The sequence below is a fragment of the Lycium ferocissimum genome, chromosome 11 (genome assembly GCF_029784015.1).
Source record: "Lycium ferocissimum isolate CSIRO_LF1 chromosome 11, AGI_CSIRO_Lferr_CH_V1, whole genome shotgun sequence".
NCBI classification, from domain to species: domain Eukaryota; kingdom Viridiplantae; phylum Streptophyta; class Magnoliopsida; order Solanales; family Solanaceae; genus Lycium; species Lycium ferocissimum.
In genome coordinates this window covers 27,265,319-27,287,905 of record NC_081352.1, presented here as the reverse complement: position 1 = coordinate 27,287,905, position 22,587 = coordinate 27,265,319, and the positions used below count along the sequence as shown (strand labels likewise).

Genomic DNA, 22,587 nt, shown 5'->3' with positions numbered 1-22,587 from the left:
TTTTTTTTTTGGAGTGAGCCATTGATTCATAATCGCACTTAAAGAACAATGTTTGGCAATAGAATTATGGGTATCTAATTTAATCGTATAATCGCTTTAATTACGTACCATAGTTACGTTCATTGTGATCTCATATATTTATGTGCATAGTAGTCCACATGACTCAACTTAATTAACAGAAGAAATCACTTACCTTGGTGTCATCAGGATTTGAGATAAACAAACTGGCAACTTAAAAGCAACGAAGCAGCCGCACCCCGCGTCCATATCGTTGCTGTCCAGCTTGGTTGGGACCATACGATAACGCGTTATAAAATAATAAAGCAAGAATAATATTGTAGACAAAGAGAGAAGAGAAGAGAAGCCCTTATTTCTCTTGTTAGGGATTCTATACAATGAAGAGAATATCTCTATTTATAGGGAGTGTTAACTTCGTGTCAAAGTTATAAATCCTAAAGCCCTAAAAATAGACATCCATAATTAAATAATATTTATAACAAAATCCGGATAGTTATTAATATTTTTTTCCTCTTGATTTTAATAAACAATAAAACGTGAAGGCTGGCACATGGATTTTTATTAGTTAATGGGTTTATAGGATAAGATAGAGGCAGCCAAAAAGGAAGAAATGTGCAGTCACGCATCGGCTCTGTTACGTTGTACAGAATTGAAATTATTATTGGGACTCACTTTCTCCCTTCCTTCCTCTCCCTCCCCGCTCCCCCCACTCAGTAAGTAATTCAAAAATGTACTGCTTGTTATTATTTATTTATTTTGGGAAAAATCTAAGGCTTATTTGTTTTCATTAAGATTAAGTCGTTTGAATTTAAAGTATACACCTAAATAATTAAGAACAGATCTAGATTCAACACCGAATATCAGTTATTTATTTATTTTTTTTCAACTTCGAATGTGCATAATGTATTTATTTAACATAATAAATATACTCTTCAAATAAAAAAATAACTAAATATTAGAAAATAACACAAATTTAACAAAATAATAATATTATTTGATACAAAATGAAACGTTTATGTTTCCCGGTAATGATGGAGATGTTTTGTAGTGGTGGTGGGTGGGGTAAGGTTGGGGGTGGGTAGTGGAGGGTTGGTGTATGTGGTGGGAGTGCGGGGTGGCAGGGTGGAGCTTGTGGTAAAGTTTATTTATACAAAATACCTCTTAATGATATTAAGACATTGTTCGAAATCTTAATGATTAAGACCTATTCAGACCAAAGAAGTGCTTAGATCTTAAAAAAACAACGCACTTAACGCCTATTAAGGTCCGAACTATTCGCATCTCGTACCTCCATTAAGTGCAAACAAATGAGGCCTAAGCTTTAATCGATGTAGATACATAAATAATTTTCGGTGTTGAGAGATATTGAGACTTCATAAGTAATTTAGTGAGTGCTTGGAAGAAGAAACTGAAATAGGAACAACTCATCGTAGACGGATTGACACCAGCCTTCTATTCCAGTGAACAATTTTCACTGACTGATTAGAATTTGAATCTGACGCAAATCAATGGACCCAACCGATATTAATTTTTTAAATAGCGGATAAACAAACCAATCTTTTGTTATTAATCTTCGTAGGCGAATTACATATATACTCATATCCATAATAAAAGATTTAGTCAGACTCCCTTTCTTTTAATATCCCCAATAATCTTATTGAGTTTTGAAAGTCAAATCATTTCACATGGCTAATGAAATGAAAACTATACAAAGATGAATTCACATGGATTTAGATAGGGCCCGTTGTATTTGTGTACAAGTTAAAGTTTTTTTAAAAGAAAAATATCTTTGCTCATTTTTATAGTCAAATAGACTTTTCCTTCACGTACCTCACTTCGGCCTAGCAAAGCACAACACAAAAAATGTAGCCTTCTTTTACTGAACGAATATATAAGTTGTTCAATAATTTTATTGGGTACCCCTGTTAGGTTTTTGGGTTTTCCCTTCCTATGTGGAATTGGATTAATAAAACCCAATCCAATTAGGTTTTTGGGTTTTCCCTTCCTATGTGGAATTGGATTAATAAAACCCAATCCAATTTGGACTAAGCCATTTTTGCCCAAAAATTCCTCTATATATAGGATCAATTTAGGTCTTATTTTTAGAACACAAGAGTGAATTTATAGAGCTTACATAGAGAAAAACGTGAGAGAGAAAGCATTTTCGTCCAGAAATTTTTTGCTTTCTGAGTCCGCTTTAAATTGCGTTTCCCGATTCGTTAACCGTTGGATCGTGCTGAAATTTGAACTGGGGTTCGTAACATCTGGTTCTTCGATTTCAATGGTGGAGATCGGATTTTGTGGGCTGTAGTTCCAGTTTTCGAGATTTGGTAGTTCGTTTTTTGGGGGTGATTTTCTCCTTCTTGCTAGTTTTGGCTATCTTTTATGTATTTGCTGCTCCGTGCTTGGCTTTGTTGTTGTAGCCATTTGGAGAACATTGTTGTAACTTTTGTTGTTTATAGTGGAGCTTTGTGTGGGAGGTCCCGTGGATGTTTCATCTTCAATTTCAATGGGTTTTACCACGTAAATTTGGTATGCTATTCTATTCGATTTATTTTTGCTTACTTTGCTATTTTATTGTTGGTATAGCTGCTGCCCAGGTTTCCATTTGTGCTAGTGTTTATTGTCTTCTCTTGGTTCAAATACATGCGAAGTTTTGACTTCTGTCTTTCTTCCGCTGTTACCTCGTCGTGCAATTTGGTTATTGCTTGTTTCTTCCCAACAACCCCTACTATCTTCTGCAAGTATAAGTAATATTAATAACTCTTCTCATCAAGGTTTAGTTAAGTCTAACTTCAATATTTTGGTGGTGGTGTTGCATATGATAGAATGTGAGTAGAATATACTCATATGTTGCAATTATAAACCTAGAACAAACAAGCAAAATATTTGGTATCGTACTTAAATTTTAAAAGAGATAGTTAACACAATTCAATACATGATCTTAGAGGTGATTAAAAAAAAAAATAAACAGATGCACACCGATATAATTAGAGTTCAAAAATAGATAAGTAAACCGTTTTATAATAAGCGAGGTTAGTAACTCCGATAAATAACCTACTCTATATAACAGGTTAAAATAAATAAATAATTTTGAAAAAATTACACCACTAATGTAGTTAAATTAATATGTTTAATGCTTTTGTTGGATTCACAATCTTAAACATAAAAGGAGCTTTTAACTTGACGCAGTACCTTGGTGAAGCATTTATACATTCATCACCAAAGGACGTGGTGTAGCGGATGGGGGCTATAGTGTTATTAAACCCCTTGATTTTCATGACTTCTTATAGTCCAATATACTACTATGCCTCTATTAGTCTGCTTTAATGATCTTTTCTAAACCCCTTGATTGTCATGACTTCTTACAGTCCAATCTACTACACTCTGCCTGTATAATAGTCTGCTTTAATGATCTTTTTTCATTTCTTTTTTCTTTTTCGATAATATTAATGTTGATAAATTTTGAAAAAATAACTTTCCTTATCTTAACGGAAAAAATTTGAGTGGTTGAGAATTTGATCGAGTTTGCATAAAGTCATTAAAAGAAGACTTTCGATTTACATGAGTACATGCAAAACATGCGTATGGCGGCTATGCTTATTAACTGTCTATTGAACTTAAAAAAATTTCATATCTCTTAGGTTTATTAATTGAGCTTACGCTATATACACACTTGGTGTAAGAAATTTTTATTCTTTCATGCATGCAAGTGGAGCCAGGATTTAAAATTATGGGTTATGAGTCCTACTCCCTTTGAATTAACTGGGTTCTAATTAATAGTTTGTACATTTCAATGATTTTCTTAAGACCAAATACGATTTGGACCACGGCTACTGAGTTCGACCAGAAGGTTGGAAGTGTCTATTTTTACGTTAATTTTTTTCTAAATCTGTTTCTTTGCAAATAAAGGGACCTGGAAGATAAGAATTGTTGTAGTATGCGTTTACATCAAAACAATGCAACTAACCGTAGTTAAGTGATTTAATTAAGTGAAAATATTAATCATAATTAAGTGATAGTTGTGCATGTTCGTCTAACACATGTTATGCATTGATGATCATTGGTTTGATGTAAACACCTGGAAAATCATTCATCAATTTACATTTATATGTTTCTCTAAGAAGTATTAATTTTTTAAAATTGAGCAAATCTTTATATATACTTATTTTTCTACAATAAGTGGTCTTAACCCAATGTATATCTATTTGATTCTTATTGCCATTTCAAGCTAACCAACCATTTTGTAGGTGAAAAACATGTGAATATTATTGACGTCATAATGTAATTTGAAAAAAACAAGGCCATGAAGTAACAAGCAAATCTTAATTGATATGTTTTTTCCTGAAAGAGTAATATGTGGTTGATATTATCTTCAGTCCCGTTAAATATTCCAAAATCACATTTAAGTCATTTTAAATGTGTATCAAAAATTTTAAGAAGCCAAATCTTAATTGATGTATAGTACTTACAGTATGTTTTTTTCGCAAAGAACCTAGATGTGTCATTTTAGTGGAGTACTACATATGTCGTATTCATGATTGGTATTTAGCTTATAATTAGGGTGTTCATGGTTCGGTTTGAGTCGGTTATCATAAAAGATGCCACCAAATCAACTTACTTCGGTTTTTCAAATGTTAGAATCAAATCAAATCAATTAAGTCATTTTTTCATTGCTTCGTTTTTTGTCGGTTTTGTCGGGGTTTTCGGTTATTTCGGTTTTTTGTCGGTTTTTATATAAATATGACAATATACGTCAAACACATATTAAATTGACTATTTACTAGCATAACACTCCAAATCAATTACTCCTATTCGAGAAAAGAAAGAAATATAAACCTAGTCAAGTTATATATGTACTTTCTCCAAAATTTGTATGCATCATCTAAGAATTTAACCATTTTCAAGGAACATAAAAAAAAGTTCTTATAATGAATTTGTTTTTGTGCAATAAATTAAAGATCTAGTTGTGATATACTAAGATATCCTGACGAATAATTAAAGGACTAAAAAAAAAAAAGTTATTATGAACAAGAAATAGATTCATAGAATTATCAAATAAAAATAACAAATCAAACTAGAAAGTAAACACAAAAATTGGATTAATATAAAGGCAAAAACATAGATTATGAATCAAGAGTGCAAAGATTAATATCGTAAAATTTCAAACTTTTTCTATAGAAGTATACATACATACATACATACAAACATACATACTTTTTAGATAGATATTTATATTTTTCGGTTATCTTTTGCTTAAATCAAAATCAAATCAAATTTTGTCGGTTTATAAAATGAAAAACCAAAATCAAATCAAACCAAAAAAGTGTCGGTTTTTTTCTTCGATTTTCGATTTGGTTTGATTTTTCTGTTTTAAGTGAACAACCGAAAGAGTAATATGTGGTTGATATTATCTTCAGTCCAGTTAAATATTCCAAAATCACATTTGAGTCATTTTAAATGTGTGTCAAAAATTTTAAGAAGCCAAATCTTAATTGATATATAGTACTTACAGTATGTTTTTTTCGCAAAGAACCTAAATGTGTCATTTTAATGGAGTACTACATATGTCGTATTCATGATTGATATTTAGCTTATAATTAGGGTGTTCATGATTCGGTTTGAGTCGGTTATCCTCTAAAAGATGATCAAATCAACTTAGTCGGTTTTTCAAATGTTAGAATCAAATCAAATCAATTAAGTCATTTTTTCATTGCTTCGTTTTTTGTCGGTTTTGTCGGGGTTTTCGGTTATTTCGGTTTTTTGTCGGTTTTTATATAAATATGACAATATACGTCCAAACACATATTAAATTGACTATTTACTAGCATAACACTCCAAATCAATTACTCCTATTCGAGAAAAGAAAGAAATATAAACCTAGTCAAGTTATATATGTACTTTCTCCAAAAATTTGTATGCATCATCTAAGAATTTAACCATTTTCAAGGAACATAAAAAAAAGTTCTTATAATGAATTTGTTTTTGTGCAATAAATTAAAGATCTAGTTGTGATATACTAAGATATCTTGACGAATAATTAAAGGACTCAAAAACAAGTTATTATGAACAAGAAATAGATTCATAGAATTATCAAAATAAAAATAACAAATCAAACTAGAAGGTAAACACAAAAATTGGATTAATATAAAGGCAAAAACATAAATTATGAATCAAGAGTGCAAAGATTAATATCGTAAAATTTCAAACTTTTTCTATAAAAGTATACATACATACATACATAATTTTTAGATAGATATTTATATTGTCGGTTTGATTCGGTTATCTTTTGCTTAAAATCAAAATCAAATCAAATTTTGTCGGTTTATAAAATAAAAAACCAAAATCAAATCAAACCAAAAAAGTGTCAGTTTTTTTCTTCAATTTGGTTTGATTTTTCTGTTTTAAGTGAACAACCAAAAGAGTAATATGTGGTTGATATTATCTTCAGTCCAGTTAAATATTCCAAAATCACATTTGAGTCATTTTAAATGTGTGTCAAAAATTTTAAGAAGCCAAATCTTAATTGATATATAGTACTTACAGTATGTTTTTTTCGCAAAGAACCTAGATGTGTCATTTTAATGGAGTACTACATATGTCGCATTCACGATTGATATTTAGTTTGTAATATTGATTATAAACCATACAATATGCGTCACATTATATGATACTTAAAATTTATCATTTGCAATCTACTTTATGTTTTTATTTATTGTTAAATCAATTGTTTTATATCTGCGCTACTAAAATATTCAATGTTCATACGAAATGACTCCTTAGGTTTTGCCTTTCTTGTATCTAATGGGGCACTAAGCTAAGGTGTGATTTAGGTCTTTTGTTTTATTGGGACAAATTGGGCAATTAAAATGATGATGAAGAATATAAAGTACAATTACACAAGATATAGAAGAAGTGAAATCAAACTTGGTAAAAAATTGGGATGGATATGCATGGACACATGGTAATATACTAATATAGAACTGTCTGATTCATTAAACTTACATTTACCTCTAAAAAAAATAATATCCGACAAGTAAATTTGCAATTATTTGTCCTTAATGCCTAATCGATCGTCACAAGAAGCATACACAATAAAGCATAAAAATTTCATATTAATTCCATTTTTTAAAGCTGGTGCCTGGTGGCTTCCATTGCCGGAAATTCAAACTAATTGATAGAAGCAATTCGAATAGAGGCAATCCGTAATTAACCTAATTTTTCTCACATTTAGGTGTGAATTGTTATCTCTAAGTGTTCAAATCAGTATTTTAGTAAAATTAGTTTTTGTTTAAAAAGAAAAAAATCAAAAACAATGTTAAGAACAGAATGTAGATGAAACAGAAATTTCCGAGCCCACAAGTTTCTTGTGTTTCCTTAAGAAATCTAATCCCCTCACAGTTGCCAAGGTTAATGGATTAATTTCTCCCAGGATAGAACGGAAAACTATTCTGCAATAGTGGCAATGCAAATTGCAAAACTTCGGCGAACTCAAATGGTGGCAGCAAATCGCACTGGGCACTTACGTTTTTGATTTGTAAAATATGCAGAAGAGAGAGGGGAGTAAAAACGCTTAGTTTCTGTTGTTCGAAAAAAAAAAATTCCAGTGTCGAAACTCGAAATTTATAGCCATAGTTTGGGAAGACATGACTGTTCATAGCATGCAGTATCTGTTCGGTATAATATTACCATTTGGAAAAAATAATTTCCACAAATTTTTAATTTAATTTAAATTATCGCGGAAAATATCAGAATTTAGGAAAATAAATAATGGCATTTAGAAAATAAATTTGGTCCAAAAAGATTATCAATCAATCAGATCGTTTGACCAATGGAAAGCCGACAACGACGCTATAAGAGCCCCTCTCTCAACTCTTTAAGAGCTAGAAGAAGTGTTTTTCTATATAAGCACATACATATCACTTTCCACCACCAATGTGGGAGAATGCTTACTTGGATAAGTTATATTTCCAAAATTTCAATTCCCTCCAATTTTGTTTCCCTCCATTTCCCAATTCACACTTCATCTTTAAAGCTCACTACTTGGTTACTTTAAATCCAACATGAATTTACTACCCTCAGTAAACTAGCATTATTCTAAGGAGTTAATTAAGCGGGGACATATCATTTTTGAGCGGTAGATTAGTGTGGGGTGGTAAGTAAGTAAAAAAAAAATGCTCACTCTCCAACAATTTTAAATTTTAGAGGATCATTTCATATGATATCAGAACAGACAAGAGATCTTGGGTTCAAAATCTTGCCGTCACTCAAAAAACAAATTATATTCCCACCTATTATCAACAGGAATTTACATGCGATACGCGAGCGGACATGTTGAAGTGTTAATTACATGATTATCCAAGAGGTTAAACTTTTAGATGGTCGCACACGTCAGCCAATAAAATATCAATCTACAATTTCATAAAATTATATGATTCTTGGTCCAATTAAAAAGTCGAAGACATTTCTTCTTATATTAGAAAATTATTTGGGGAATAAATAATTAATGTGAAGGATAAAACATGAAAAAAGAAATTTTAATATGCTAAACGTGACAATTAAAAAAAATGTGTTTTTAGTATAGTCAGGAAGCATCACCGCATTTTCAAAATCATCTTGTGCATTTTTGGTTTATACACGACATGTGCATATAATGTGTTAAAAAGAAAGTGCACTGTTACACAGAGCACATGGACTAGTTCGTGCACCATGCAATTGCAGCTTCTTGAACTACTTTTGCACCATGCAATTGCAGCTTCTTGAACTACTTGTAGGGTCAATGGATAAATATTACTCACTTCGTCCCAGTCCCACTATATGTGACACTATTTGACTTGACATTGAGTTTTAAAAAAAAAGGGAAGATTTTTGAAATTTGGAAAAGGGCCAAAATTACCTCTGAACTTTGGAAAATAGTTCATTTATACCCTTCATTATACTATAGGGTCAATTATACCCTTACCGTTATACTATGGTTTAGATATACCCTTATGTTAGACGGCCTGTCACGTGGCATCATCCTAGACGCCCAGGCCATTTTCCCCCCCAAATAATTTTTTACCCATCAACTTAACCCAATCCGACCCAGTTATAATTTCTTCTAAATAGAATTGAAAACTATTAGAAATTAGTAACGGGAACAAGAATCGTGCAAAATGGAAAATTCACAGAATTTTGTTGAAGAATTGCTCCAAGCCAATTCTACTTCACTAGGAAATAGAACATAAATATCCACAAACTAAATGCCCCTTTTCGTTTTGTGTGTGTATTCTTTTCTTAGAAGACCAGATGAATATTTTTCTCTCTCTAATTAAGAAGAAAGCGTTCTGGTTTCTTTTAAAGCAAAAGGAGAAGAAGTGGTTACTTAGAAGAAACTGTTCCCACAATTCCACGTTGTTAACGTTTAGACTAGTGGTAACCTCTTTGTAGGAAACTGCTCATTATTATCCTACTAACAGGGTCGGGTCAGCCCAACATTGAGCGACCCGCAGCCCAGCCCATTATCCAACATCTCCCACTTCGCTCATGGTGGGCTAGACCCAAAACCAACATTACCTCAACAACACACGTAATTCATATCGGCAAATAGTTCGTGCGACCCGCGAGCATCAAGGGCTACAATACTCCTAACCTATCAAGGTTGTACAGGAGCTCTATGTAGAAATCCAATCACATGTGGAAGGGATTCATTACTAACATGAGGATCTTTTCACTCGCAATACCTCAGACATTATCCGCTACACCAGTAGCTAGTTATCTGATCCCTCGTCCTCTAAAGAAGTGAACTCGAGTTCATGTTTAACTTTATATCCACAACTACACATGACACACTTATGGTAAGTGTAATGGCCGGCCTTTGAATACAAGTTAAATTAATAATTTTAATTATCTTCCCTTTCTACTCGAAGATATCTGTTTCAAAATAACTGCTTTCTAGACATGCACTGCATTGCCGAATCACTCATGGTTATTAGTACCATGCTAAAGTAGCAATAAATTGGGAACTGAGAGTTACAACTTACTCCCACTAAAAAAATGAATGTCGAACCCAACTTTCAATTCCATAAAAAACAAAGAAAAGTGCTTGGTAAACATATTAACAGCGAACAACGGTGTATTCAAATCAAAATACATAATACATGGCTCTGATACCATTGTTAGAAATTAGCAACAGGAACAAGAATCGTGTACTTGTTTACAGCGGCGAAAAATTCACAGAATCTTTGTTGAAGAATTGCTCCAAGCCAATTCTACTATTGTTCCAAGCCAATTCTACTTCACTAGGAAATAGAACACAAATATCCACAAACTAAATGCCCCTTTTCGTTTTGTGTGTGTATTTATCTCTCTCTAATTAAGAAGAAAACGTTCTGGTTTCTTTTAAAGCAAAAAGAGGAAAGTGGTTACTTAGAAGAAACTGTTCCCACAGTTCCACGTTGTTAACGTTTAGAGTAGTGGTAACCTCTTTATAGGAAACTGCTCATTATTATCCTACTAACCGGGTGGCTCAATTATGTGCCGCGGATTTGTGGCACATTCGATGCCTTTTTATTATGAATTTTGGTTGTTTTCAAGTAAGTCTAGGTCTTTTTAATGTGTTTTAGGAATATGATGGCCCAAAAGCAAAAACAATGAAAAAAGGAAAAAATGCCCAGAAATGAAGATTCGACGGACCGTCCTTTGAAGCGTCGATAAATTCAATTTTCCAGTGATGGCCTTAGTTGAAGAGGACAAAACACGGAGGAATCGACGAACCGTCGAACTGATCGACGCTTCGTCGTTTGTATCGTCGAACAAATTTGTCTACCAGAAGAGAGAAAGACGGAAGACTCGACGGAGTGTCGAACTGGTCGACGGCACCATCGAATAGACCATATGATCAAGAAGAAACAAAAGACGAAGGCATCGACAGTTCGACGGTCCGTCGATCTTGCTACCAGGGGCAGTTTTGTCAATCGTTCTTTGTGCGTTTTTGGAGCCTATTTAAAGAACATTTTAGGTTTTTGTATACATCATATTTTTCTCCAACATTTAACACTTTTTCCATTGGTGGGTGAGCATTGAATACACCACTTTTGGAGCTTAGTGAAGACAAAAAGATTCCATTTCCACCATCTTTATTACACTTTGTAAGCTTTATGTCTCTATCATTGTTTACTACTTTTGTGATCAACATGTGTGAGTAGTTTCTTTAATCAAAGTTGTGGACCCAAATGATGGGTGCTATGTAATGGGTGTCTAACATATGTATGTGTGATATATATATATATATATATATATATATATATATATATATATATATATATATATATGGATTGTAATGTGTTTTATTATTTCTCATATTCATTGTTAGTTAGTGGTTGCAAACACTTACTTATGCACAAACCCTAGTTTTGTTTGGAAAGATGAACTAGGGTTTGAGTTGAAATAATATAACAAGGACTCGGGACACTATCCCTCATTTAATGAACTCACTTAGGCATAAGATGAGTTCTACTTGGCATATTTAATCGGTTTTACTTGCAATTTTTCTATATTTGGGAAAATCATGAAAAGAAATACTTTCTAACTATTGGAAAATATTAGGAAGTGCATTTAGATTAAGTGCGTACGAAACCTCGACCCATTAGAAATATATCATATGATACAAATAGCATAACATCTAATCACGCAGGACACAACTTTGGTTCTTTTAATCCAAACTAATTCCAAATACCTCAAAATAGCGAATACAAATCAAAACCCTTTCTCTACACTAGTCGGAATAGAACTAAAGTCTTTAGAGATTAGTAAAATATATGATTAGTATTTATTTCACACTTTATTCCTTGTGGGATTCGACCCCAACCTAGTTGGATTACTATATTTGACACTGACCGCCTTACGCCATAATTTAAGTGTAATTTGAGCGATCACTCAACCCAACATTGAGCGACCCGCAGCCCAGTCCATTATCCAACACAAACCTTAAAATTATAGAAATTGTAGCTATTAACTTGAGGAAGAAAGAGAAAGAAAATGGCACCTATTAGAGATATGAGATTCTTGGAAACAAATACAGAAATATAAGCAGGGACAAGAACAAATTATAACCGAGTCGGGTCGGGTTAAGTTGGTGGGTAAAAAATTATTTGGGAGGAAAATGGCTGGGTGTCTAGGATGATGCCACGTGGTAGGTCGTTTAACATAAGGGTATATCTGGATTATAGTATAACGGTAAGGGTACAGTTGGCCCTATAGTATAACGAAGGGTATGGATGAACTATTTCCCAAAGTTCAGGGGTAATTTTGGCCCTTTTCCGTTTGAAATTTGTGGTTCAAAACAAGCTTTAAATATTTGTGTGGTTGTAAATCATCCAATAAAGTTACATCATTTCTAAATGTAGAAATGTGTCATTCTTTTTGCGACGGACTAAAAGGAATTAAAGTGTGTCACATAAATTGGGACAGAGGGAGTAAATAATATGTCCAAATTAGCTGATTTATTGATTTGACTTTGCCCCTTTAACCTTTTGCATAATCTTTCTTGTTCTTTCCCCACTTTTAAGTTTGTATACACTAGTGCCCGAGCAATATATCAATTTTGGTTCATTCTGTAGCCTATTTGCACAACGGCATTTAAGGCGCAATCATCTTTCTAAAAGTTTTGTTTTGCATCTGTAGCCGGTCAAGGGGGTTCAGCAATATAATTACCGTTGTTGTAATTTTGAAGAAGTGAATCTTTAATTTCAAAAACAAAATTGAGTTTAAATCAAATGAATGTTTTTAGAAAAGCTTGTAAACATTGACAAGGATGAAGATTGGTAATTCAAACTTCAGAAAAAACTACTTTCACATCGTAACATATATATTTGAAATCAGACTAACATGTTTAAAAGCCAAATTTCAGGCAAAAATGTCGGAAGTTCGGCCTTGACAATCCAAACTTAAGACAAACATGTCGAAAGTTTGCTGCCAAACTTCATACACAAATTTTTTGCAACTTCAATTGCATATGCCTAAAGTTGGTTCCAAAAGTAAATAAAGATGCAAATTCTTTAACGCCGTGGCTATTTAATGGTGTTCCCACAATCAACTACACATGCACTTGCCCCCATATTTTCGCAAATAAAAGAACAGAGTTGAGACCTCTTGGAAGAACTTGTGTCAATATGGTCCAATTCCTAACATGGAGGATTGAGACAAAATGCCCTTGTATCTCCCAGTATACAATCTTTACAAAATGGATTCACACTTTAAAGCAACAAATAAACAAGTAAGGTGCTCACTTGAGCATAGAGTGATGTTAAGATCATACAAATCATATGAGTTCATCATGCTTTATCAAAATTCTGGCTGTGCCACGAGAAATTGGTAAATCAAATTTTGCCAGATGCCGAAAACTATAACATACTCAAAAAGCAGTCAACATTTTTGTTGGTACGAGAGCAATTCATCAAAAATCCGACAGCCAGAACTATGGTTCTAGCTGGTGGAATCTCTTAAATCCTTTATCTGTGTCACAGAGACAACTTCTACAATGTTGTATAAGTTAGTGCATCACGGAGAGAAACCCTCTCTTCTCGTGAAAAAAAATTCACCTTCTTCAGGTAGCTCAAAATAGTCAGTGTCCCACTCTAGAATCAGTCAGCAAAGAGAGCTAATTGCGGAAACAAAAAAATGGCCTGTACGATGTACGTCTTATTTGTTGGTATATGATCAAGCATTTTCCAAAAACAGTTAAGAGGGTCGCTAGTTCACCCTATTTGCTAAATTAGCTGCAAGAGTATTCGCATGCTCGGTATATCCATAGACTGATGTATGGCAGCTTTCATCTTGAATGACTTTGAGCCTTTTCCCCTTCCTCTGTATCTTTGATTAAATGTCCACTGGTTGGCCTACAAAATATACACGTAAAATATCAAGCCAAGCATTTGGGCAATATGAAAGGCAAAGCAAATATGATTTTGTTCTATTGAGTAACAACAACATACCCAGTGTAATCCCACGATTTTGAGTATCATACTAAAAACACGATTTTGTTCTATTAACTCAAGGACAATCTCTGTTGATCAGTTATCCAAATTGACGATACATTGATAATAGCTAACACATTATTACTCAAAGAATTTGTGAGGACTCTTAACCTGCTAGAAAGAAGCAACGAATTCCAGTGACAGAAAAATTCAGAAGAATAAGCGAAATAAATATCCTAGTAGATTGGATACCGAATGTATTCACTTAATTTGGATATAAAGGAAACAGAAAGTCTTTGAGAAAACAAACCGAGGATGGGACAATAGTGCCACAGAGACTGCATACATTTGCAATGTTAGAGCTCAACTAGAATCAGGAGTGTACTGCAAGAATCTATGTTCTAGCTGAGATAGCTCCTGTGCTATTAGGATTTCTTGTTTTTAGTAATTCGATTAGCTAGCTGTGGTGGCTGAGCTATGGTTTTGTAAAGCTACTTTGGTGATCAATGGAAGTCTTTAGTAACCAAAAAACAAATATCCTAGTAGATTTTTTCACTATGAGAATCAATCTGAAACATGAATTCCATCTATCTTAGCTTGAATGTCTGCTTCAACTTTGTGATAGAATCTGACCATACCACCAAAACTTAAGGCAATTGATAAGAGTACCTCAAAACCTTTATAAACTCCTTTGGAAGCTCTTACACAACCCATGTGACAGACCAACTCAATATGTTCCTGCAGTGTTACCCTATTTTAGGGTTCACACATTAACTTTGACATGGATTTTCCAGTGTGAAAATGAGCTTATGCAAAGTCGGCTCTGACACCATGAAAAAGAATCTGATAATCCAACCAATAGATGAAGGAGGCTAAAACCTTCATAAACCACTTAGAAGGCCCCTTAAATAACCCATATGGGACTACTATCTAACTCAACAGGCTTAAACACAGTACTAAGAGTGGATGTAGCATAAGGCATGAAAATTAAAAATCAAAAATATAAATATTACTGGTTTGACGAGATTCTTCTGGATAATGCTACTATGTTTTGAAAGTGTAAACTAAGGCTTCTCCAAGCTTGGTTTTATAAAAGAAAAAAGAATTCTCATAGCTTTTATTTTTATTAGTCTCCTAGGATTATTTATTGTGTGTACATTGCAGAAGTGGCTTTACAGTATGGCACAAGATGACCAAATGCAATTACTCCAAGACACGGTTAAGTTTGTCATACTGTCAATACCTGGTTAGCAATTTGGCAACTAGAGATTTTTTTTTTTTTTTTTTTTGATAATCGTGGTGTCTGGGCCAGCTTGCGCGCACCTCGACTAATTCCACAGGGTACATGTTACCTTCCATCAGCATAGGTACCGGGAAGAAACCACCTAGTGTTTTTGCTTCCGCAGGGTTGGAACTTGAGACCTCATGGTTCTCAACCCACTTCATTGACCACTAGGCCACACCCTTGGGTGCTCACCTAGAGAAGTTTCTCCAAGTGATACACACTGACTTTATGGACCAAAAGAGCTGAAACCTGTTGCCCTCGTTTAGAGTATCAGCCACTGCACCCTCCCACTAAGTATCTCGCATACAACATCGCAGGTGTAAGGCGCCTGAACATGACAATCTTTAGTTTTATAACTTTTTGAGCCTTTTCCTGTTTTTTGTTGCTTATTTTCCATTTACAAGAAGACTTAAGTTATCTGGGTAAGTTCAATTTGAACGTATCAATTCTTGAGTTTCTTGTGGGTCTTCTATACCTTTTTTTTCCCGCTAAGGTAAAGTATATTATTAACAATTGGGGAAACCCTGTATACAACATTATACCAAAAAGAAGAGAATCTACACCATAATATGGTTCTCAACAAAAGAGATCCAATCCTCCATACCAATAGGGACCTCATAAGTACACCAAAAAGGAACTAAACACTATAGAGTACTTGGCAATTATAAAAAAAAAAAAAAAAACTTGTTCCACCCCTTCTATACCATATAAGCTATAATTGGTCAAAAACCATAAAATCGATCAATTCATGAGAAGCAAGATAAGCAGTTCACATTTATAATAGTTATCTGTAACTGATAACTCTCATGCCCTTCAATTGAGAAGATGCATGTCCAACTAACAAGAAATCACATGCCATATATTCATGCGAAAAACGCAATATTGGGGAAGTGAAAGTTGAAAAGGGAAGTCGAATCATCTCATGTGCCAACTAGCTAAATGAGTATGGAAACAACACTTACAATCCACTTAATAATTTAATGGAGTCGTAGAACAACCACTGCAAAGTCACAACCGGTCCAACTAGCATTATCCTAATAGGAAGACTTCTAGTAAACAAATTAAGAAACCCAATTTTCTTCACAGCCTGAAAAGGTAAACAGGGTAATATTAGATATGAAGCAAGCGTGAGAAGTGTTGTAGTAGACTCTCTTGTTCATATTGTAGTTACTTTTTGCTTTCATCTTTGTGTTATACTCCCTCCGACATTTATGAGACACACTTTCCTTTTTAGCCAGTCCCAAAAAGAATGAGACATTTATATATTTACCAATAATTTACCTCCAAATTCCCATTTTACCCTTAATGAAATGACTCCATGACTTGTTTTTTACCACAAGTTTTAAGTCTTCCTTTCTTTCTTATTATGTGCCCAGTCAAACACCTTCACATAAATCGGGATGGAGAGTGTATTTATTTATTTTAGGGTGTGGGTAAAAGTTAAGAGATTTTACCAGCTTTAGGCTACTGGCCTTCTTGTTGTTAAGAGAAGCAACAATGTTGTCAGCAGGATTAGAAATAATACTACCAACAGATCCAGCAGCATATCCAGCTAAACAAGTTATGGTGAGCTGCTGAGCTTTTGAACAATCTTCCCTCCTTTTTTGGATTAATTTTTTATAAAGCAAATTCACTGTATGTTCAAAGGTTGAGAACATAACTATCGAGACTGCAAACAAATAGCCAAAATGAAATGAATAACCAACATTAAATCCTTATACAAAAAGAATAACCAACATTAACTATGTTGATCATACCATTCTACTGAAAAAACCTAAAGCATTTAAAAAGTAGCACCAAAGCTAATAGTCATTAATTTCTTTGTAAATACCACCACTCAACTAGGCGAAGATTAGAAATAACAGAAGGTGGAGTCAATTTTCTATTTGGGAGCCGTTTGGACATAAATGCTTTTCCTTTTCTTGAAACAAGAAATTTAAAACATTGTCTAGTTAAAGAAAATAATGAGTGTTTGGACAGTTCCTGAAGATGAGTTTCTCAAATTTGAAAAACAGCAAAAAAAAATTCCTTCGAAACTTTAACTTTTGTTTCAAGTGAAATGCAAGTCTAAACGCAACTTTAACTTCCAAATACCATTTTCAAACTTCAACTGAATCTATGTCCAAATGCCTGCTCAAACTTCAATATCTGTTGCACAAAATGATCTTGTATAGCCTTTCTATGTGTTTCAGCTAGATTTTAACTTAAAGCTAATAATGCTGCTTCATATAATGATAAAAACAGTTCAACGTGGCTACAAAATTCAGAATAGTCAATTTATTTATTTCTTTAATCCTCAAAAATCCACATGCTGCATCATGCGTATATATGTATATAATTTCATTGGATAGATATACAAATTTACAACAACTGAATAGAGTGGTAAGGACTGAGAGATACATGGTATATTACGGCCCAGTAGCGGAATAAGCCCCCTGTATAACCTGAAATTAGGAAAAGGAATTGTAGAGATAATCAATACGAAGAAATGTTAGAGAAATGTTAGAGAAAATGACAAAAATGGTCCCTTATTTTTGAGGTTTGGTTCAAAATAGTCCGATAAGTATACATTTAACAGTTTTGGTCCTTTAAGTTTGTCAAAGTTTATACTTTTAGCCTCCGTCAAATGTTTACTAAACATTATCTGTTAGATTTGACGGGAACTATAAAAAGAAAATTAACTATAAATACCAAAAAAGTCCATCAAATCCTAAAATATCCAACACGAAAAACTACACTAGAAACTAAAAAGATACAAAAAACGCAGAAATTACACCTTAAAAAGTTGCACCAGACTCTAGAAATAGATTAAAAATAGCAGAAACTACAAGAAGTTGTACCTCTAAATGTGAGTTCCCGCTAATTTCCTTTTTCTCGGAGTTTCCGTCACATCCAACCAACAAAGTTCGGTAAATATTTGATGAAGACTAAAAGTGTTTACTTTTCGCAAACTTACAACAACAACATACCCAGTGTAATCCCACAAGTGGGGTTTGGGGAGGGTAGTGTGTACGCAAACCTTACCCCTACCTTGAGAAGGCAGAGAGGTCCTTTCCTCAGCTCAAGGAAAGATGAAAGAGGTAGTAACAACAAGCAGAAACAACAAGAAGATAATAAGATAATCAAAGCTAAAGAAACATTAGGTAGTAATAGAAATCTAAGAATAAGAAAATAATTTCGCAACCTTAACGGACCAAAAGTGTTAAATGCGTAATGAAGAACCTATTTTTTAACCTACCCTCAAACACAAGGGACCATTTTTGTCATTTTCTGGGGAAAAAGGTACATGGTCGGGTTCGTACCCATGGAAGCCTTCTGATGCATATATTCTCGGAAAACCATCAGAGAGGCCTTTTGCAAAATGAGGCTGAGCTTGCACACGAACTTTAATGGCCTCAAACGGACAAAGAGCTACATTAGCAATTAATTCAGCTGATGCGCTGCTGGCGAGAAATACCAAACTCTTGTTCTGATCGACCAGTATATTTGAGTATACTTTCTTAAAGTATTCGTACAGACCAAATCTACAAGCACCCTGAACACCATAGCCAAAAAACTTCCCAGCCCAGCCTCGCCAAAAGGCCGAGGGACCTTGTTCTTTCAGCAAAGTCGTAAAGCATGTTGAAATGCTATTATACTTGATAGGGTGCACCTACAAGTTACAAACAGTAATTCATAATAAAGTTCATAATGAAAGAGCCGCAATACCAACCAAAAGGGGATTGACGGGTACACCAATCAATCAACTATAAATTAAACTTCCAAATTAGTTGGTGTCATCTATATAATGCTCTGTATCCATTCTGCTCTATTCAGGAATTCAAATGCTAAATAATTTGACTTTTTAAGGGTATTTACACAATTTAAAAATCTACATTTAGGAGCATTAACTAACTGTTTATCTTAGCCTTTGTGTATAAGAGACCAGAAATGTGATACTACATTTAGTTTTGACCCAAATTCGGCCAAAAAAAAAAAAAAAAAAAAAAAAACCAGAACCAAGAAAGACACAAAAACTTCAAGAACTATGATGCATAATCTTAATCGATTAAATTGACAGGAATTATCAACCCCAGAAAGATTGCAAACCTATTAATGGTAAAGAAATGATGAACTCTCCGCCTGCATGAGCAGTAATTCATAATAAAGTTCATAATGAAAGGGAATTGTCAGGTACACCAATCAATCAATCAAATATCAATCAACTATGCGTCAGAATTCCGAAAGCTATATAATTCTCTGTATCCATTCCGCTCTATTCTGGCATCAATCAAATGCTAAATAATTTGACTCTTTGAGGGTACTTATACAATTTCATAATCCACATTCAGCAGCATTAGCCAACTCTATATCTTAGTATTTTGCTCACGAGAAATCAGAAATGCAACCCTAAATATAGTTTAGACTCAAATTCTGGCAAAAAGACAACCACAAAAAAAAAAAAAAAAAAAAAAAAAAAAAAAAAAAAAAACGTCTCTGCCTTCTCACCCCCGAAAAATGAAATATTAATCAGAGTTCCAATTTTGGAGATATATGACGATAAACTCGCCAAAGAAAATCTTAAAAACTACCAAGAATAACCTTACAATGAAATTAACAGGAAAACCGAAAACGTTAACCCCAAAATGATTGAAATGTTGATTAATGTTACGGACGTGATCAACTCTGTATACGTACGAGCTTGATCACATTACTACTAGTTCCCAAGCCTGTAAAGTCAGTTCATTTTTGATAAATCCTCACAATATTGTGTAAGTTGTTGAATCCAAACATAGCCGAATTAACACTGTAAATCAAACTAATTTGGGATCAAGGGTAGCAGTCGTTGTTGTTGTCAGAAAAATGATGAAGTAATACACCCCAAATCCCAGGAAAAGAAAAAAACATCATTCATAAATGCAAATTTAGCAATAAATGACCGATAAAGATGCCTAAAGAAAATCTTAAAAACTATATAGCTTAATCTTAATCAATGATATTGACAGGAAAACATTAACCCCAAAATGATTGCAATATTAATTACTACTATTAAAGAAGTGATCGACTATGTGCCTATACGAGGTTCCTCACATTACAACTAGTTTATTTATGATAAATCCTCAAAATATTGGGTAAGTTGGTGAATCCAAATAAAGCTGAATTAAACATTGAAACTCACCATAAGCGGGACCAAGCATGTTGCCTGCCAGAAGCAGATGCCCATATTTTCTTTTAAAAAATCTCCTAATTGTTCCAGAGCAACTAAAAAGAGATTCTTTAACAAGAAAGAATATGGTTCAAAATGAATTTTTCGCAACTCAATCATAGATGACGGAATCATCAAGGTGTATTATAGTAATTATTATTAGAAAAATGATGATAAATGTAGCTGCATATTAACCCTCATACGCAAAACCCCATATTTTTTCTTCGAGAAAATCTCCTAATTGTTACACAGCAACTAGAAATAGATTCCTTGACCAAAAAAAAAAAAAAAAATTTGCAACTCAATCATAGATGAATCATCAAAGATTTGACCTTTTCGAACACTGTCTGTAACACACTACATTGGGATCAAGGCGTATTGTAGTAATTATCATTAGAAAAATGATGATAAATGTACCTACATATTAACCCCTATATGCAAAACCCCATATTTTTTCTTCTAGAAAATCTCCTAAATTGTTCCACAACAACTCAAAATAGATTCTTTAACCAAAAAAATTGAAACTCAATCATAGATGACGGAATCATCAAAGATTTGACCTTTTCGAACTCTGTCCCTAACTCTCCATATTGCGATCAAGGGGTATTGTAGTAATTATAGATAAAATGATGATAAATGTACCTGCATAGTATTATCCCCTATATGCAAAAACCCCATATTTTTTCCTCAAGAAAATCTCCTACTTGTTCCACAGCAACTAGAAATAGATTCTTTAACCAAAAATATACAAGACTTAACTATAAACACTAAGAAAATCTCATCAAATCCTAAAACTATACACATACAAAACTACACTAGACACACACACACACAAAAAAAAAAAAAAAAAAAAGAAAGAAAGAAGCAGAAGTTACACCTGAAAAACTGCATCAAACTCTAAAATAAATTAAAAATAGCAAAAACTACAAAATTAGGATCAAGGGGGTATTAGTTAGTAATTATTATTGTTAGAAAAAATAATGAAGAATTATACCTGCATATTAACTTTGAGAACATCAAGAGGAGTAATAGCAAGATGAGTAGTTCCAGCACTAAGCATACCACCAATAGTACAAACCCCATAATACCCTGCTGTGAATTCTTCACATACTTTTCCTCCAATTAATTTACCCATATTTAAAGATTCAATCTTTTTTGGGTTTTCAACAAAAACCCCACTTTGTTTTTTCTTCTTCTTCAACCCATATGTTACAGCCAAAGTTTCAATTTTTTGATGGATCTTCCAAAAAATTTGGAAAGGGTTTTAGGCAAGACTTTAGAAAGAGCAAAATAAAGTTTAGTTCTTAAATATTCCTTGGGGAAAATTCTGAGAAAATGAACAAAATGGTCCTTAAGGTATGGGGGTTGGACTATTTTAGTCCTTTATATATATATCAAGTAACTGAAATAGTTCTTAGGGGTCGTTTGGTACGTGAACTAAATTATCACGGGATTATAATTTCGGGACTAATTTTATCCCATCTAGGAGATGGAATAAAATAATCGCAAGGTTAGTGGGATAAGGTGGGATATCCCATCCTTAAGATTGTGCTTGATTTTATATTATTTTGGTAGAAGGTATAATATGGTACAAAAAATTAGTGCTGGGATATCCCAGCTTATACCATGCACCAAACGACCCCTTAACGTATAGAAAAAGTGATCATCTTAGTTAGTCCTTGATCATCTTAGTTAGTCCTTTATATACACCACATAACCGAAATAGTCCTTTAATATATAGAAAAAGTGATCATTTTAATCCTTCATATATACCACATATATTGAATAGTCCTTCGGGGTCATTTGGTTGGGGAATAAGTTATCTCATGATTAATTATCCCAGGATTAGTTACTCCGAGATTATTATTTCACCCTCCCACGAGGATAAAAATAACACTATAATCCCGAAATTGGTTATACCGCTCAAATTTAATCTCAAGATTAATTATCCCTTTTCCCTCGTAGCAAACAAGCCCTTAATGTATGAAAATTGTGATAATTTAATCCTAAACCTTAAAAGTAACGCTGCAAGTCAAAAAATCTGTTAAATTTAACCAACCACTCAAAATTTAACATTTTTTACTTGCATCATATCTTTTTAACACACTAAATTGGGATAAAGGGGGTAGTAATTAGTACTTTCT

General features: G+C 33.4%; 1 protein-coding gene and 1 long non-coding RNA gene across 3 annotated transcripts; both read right to left on the bottom strand.

Moving 5' to 3' along the window:
• Nucleotides 1-13,105: 13,105 nt before the first annotated feature.
• On the bottom strand, nt 13,106-21,785 carry LOC132038660 (mitochondrial phosphate carrier protein 1, mitochondrial-like). 2 transcript variants are annotated; one of them, XM_059429342.1, is made up of 6 exons: nt 21,438-21,778; nt 18,561-18,910; nt 17,659-17,702; nt 16,713-16,927; nt 16,221-16,345; nt 13,106-13,895 (listed from the first exon to the last, which is right to left on the bottom strand). In XM_059429342.1, exons 1-6 carry the CDS (start codon nt 21,576-21,578, stop codon nt 13,829-13,831), a joined length of 942 nt encoding a protein of 313 aa, XP_059285325.1. In that variant the 5' UTR covers nt 21,579-21,778; the 3' UTR covers nt 13,106-13,828. The 2 variants fall into 2 exon arrangements, with proteins under 2 accessions (XP_059285325.1, XP_059285326.1); XM_059429343.1 differs by lacking the exon at nt 16,221-16,345 and having other exon boundaries at nt 21,438-21,785.
• Nucleotides 15,128-16,214, bottom strand: LOC132038663 (uncharacterized). The gene is made up of 2 exons (XR_009410185.1): nt 15,480-16,214; nt 15,128-15,216 (listed from the first exon to the last, which is right to left on the bottom strand). It is a non-coding gene; the product is annotated as an uncharacterized LOC132038663 (long non-coding RNA).
• Nucleotides 21,786-22,587: the final 802 nt, after the last annotated feature.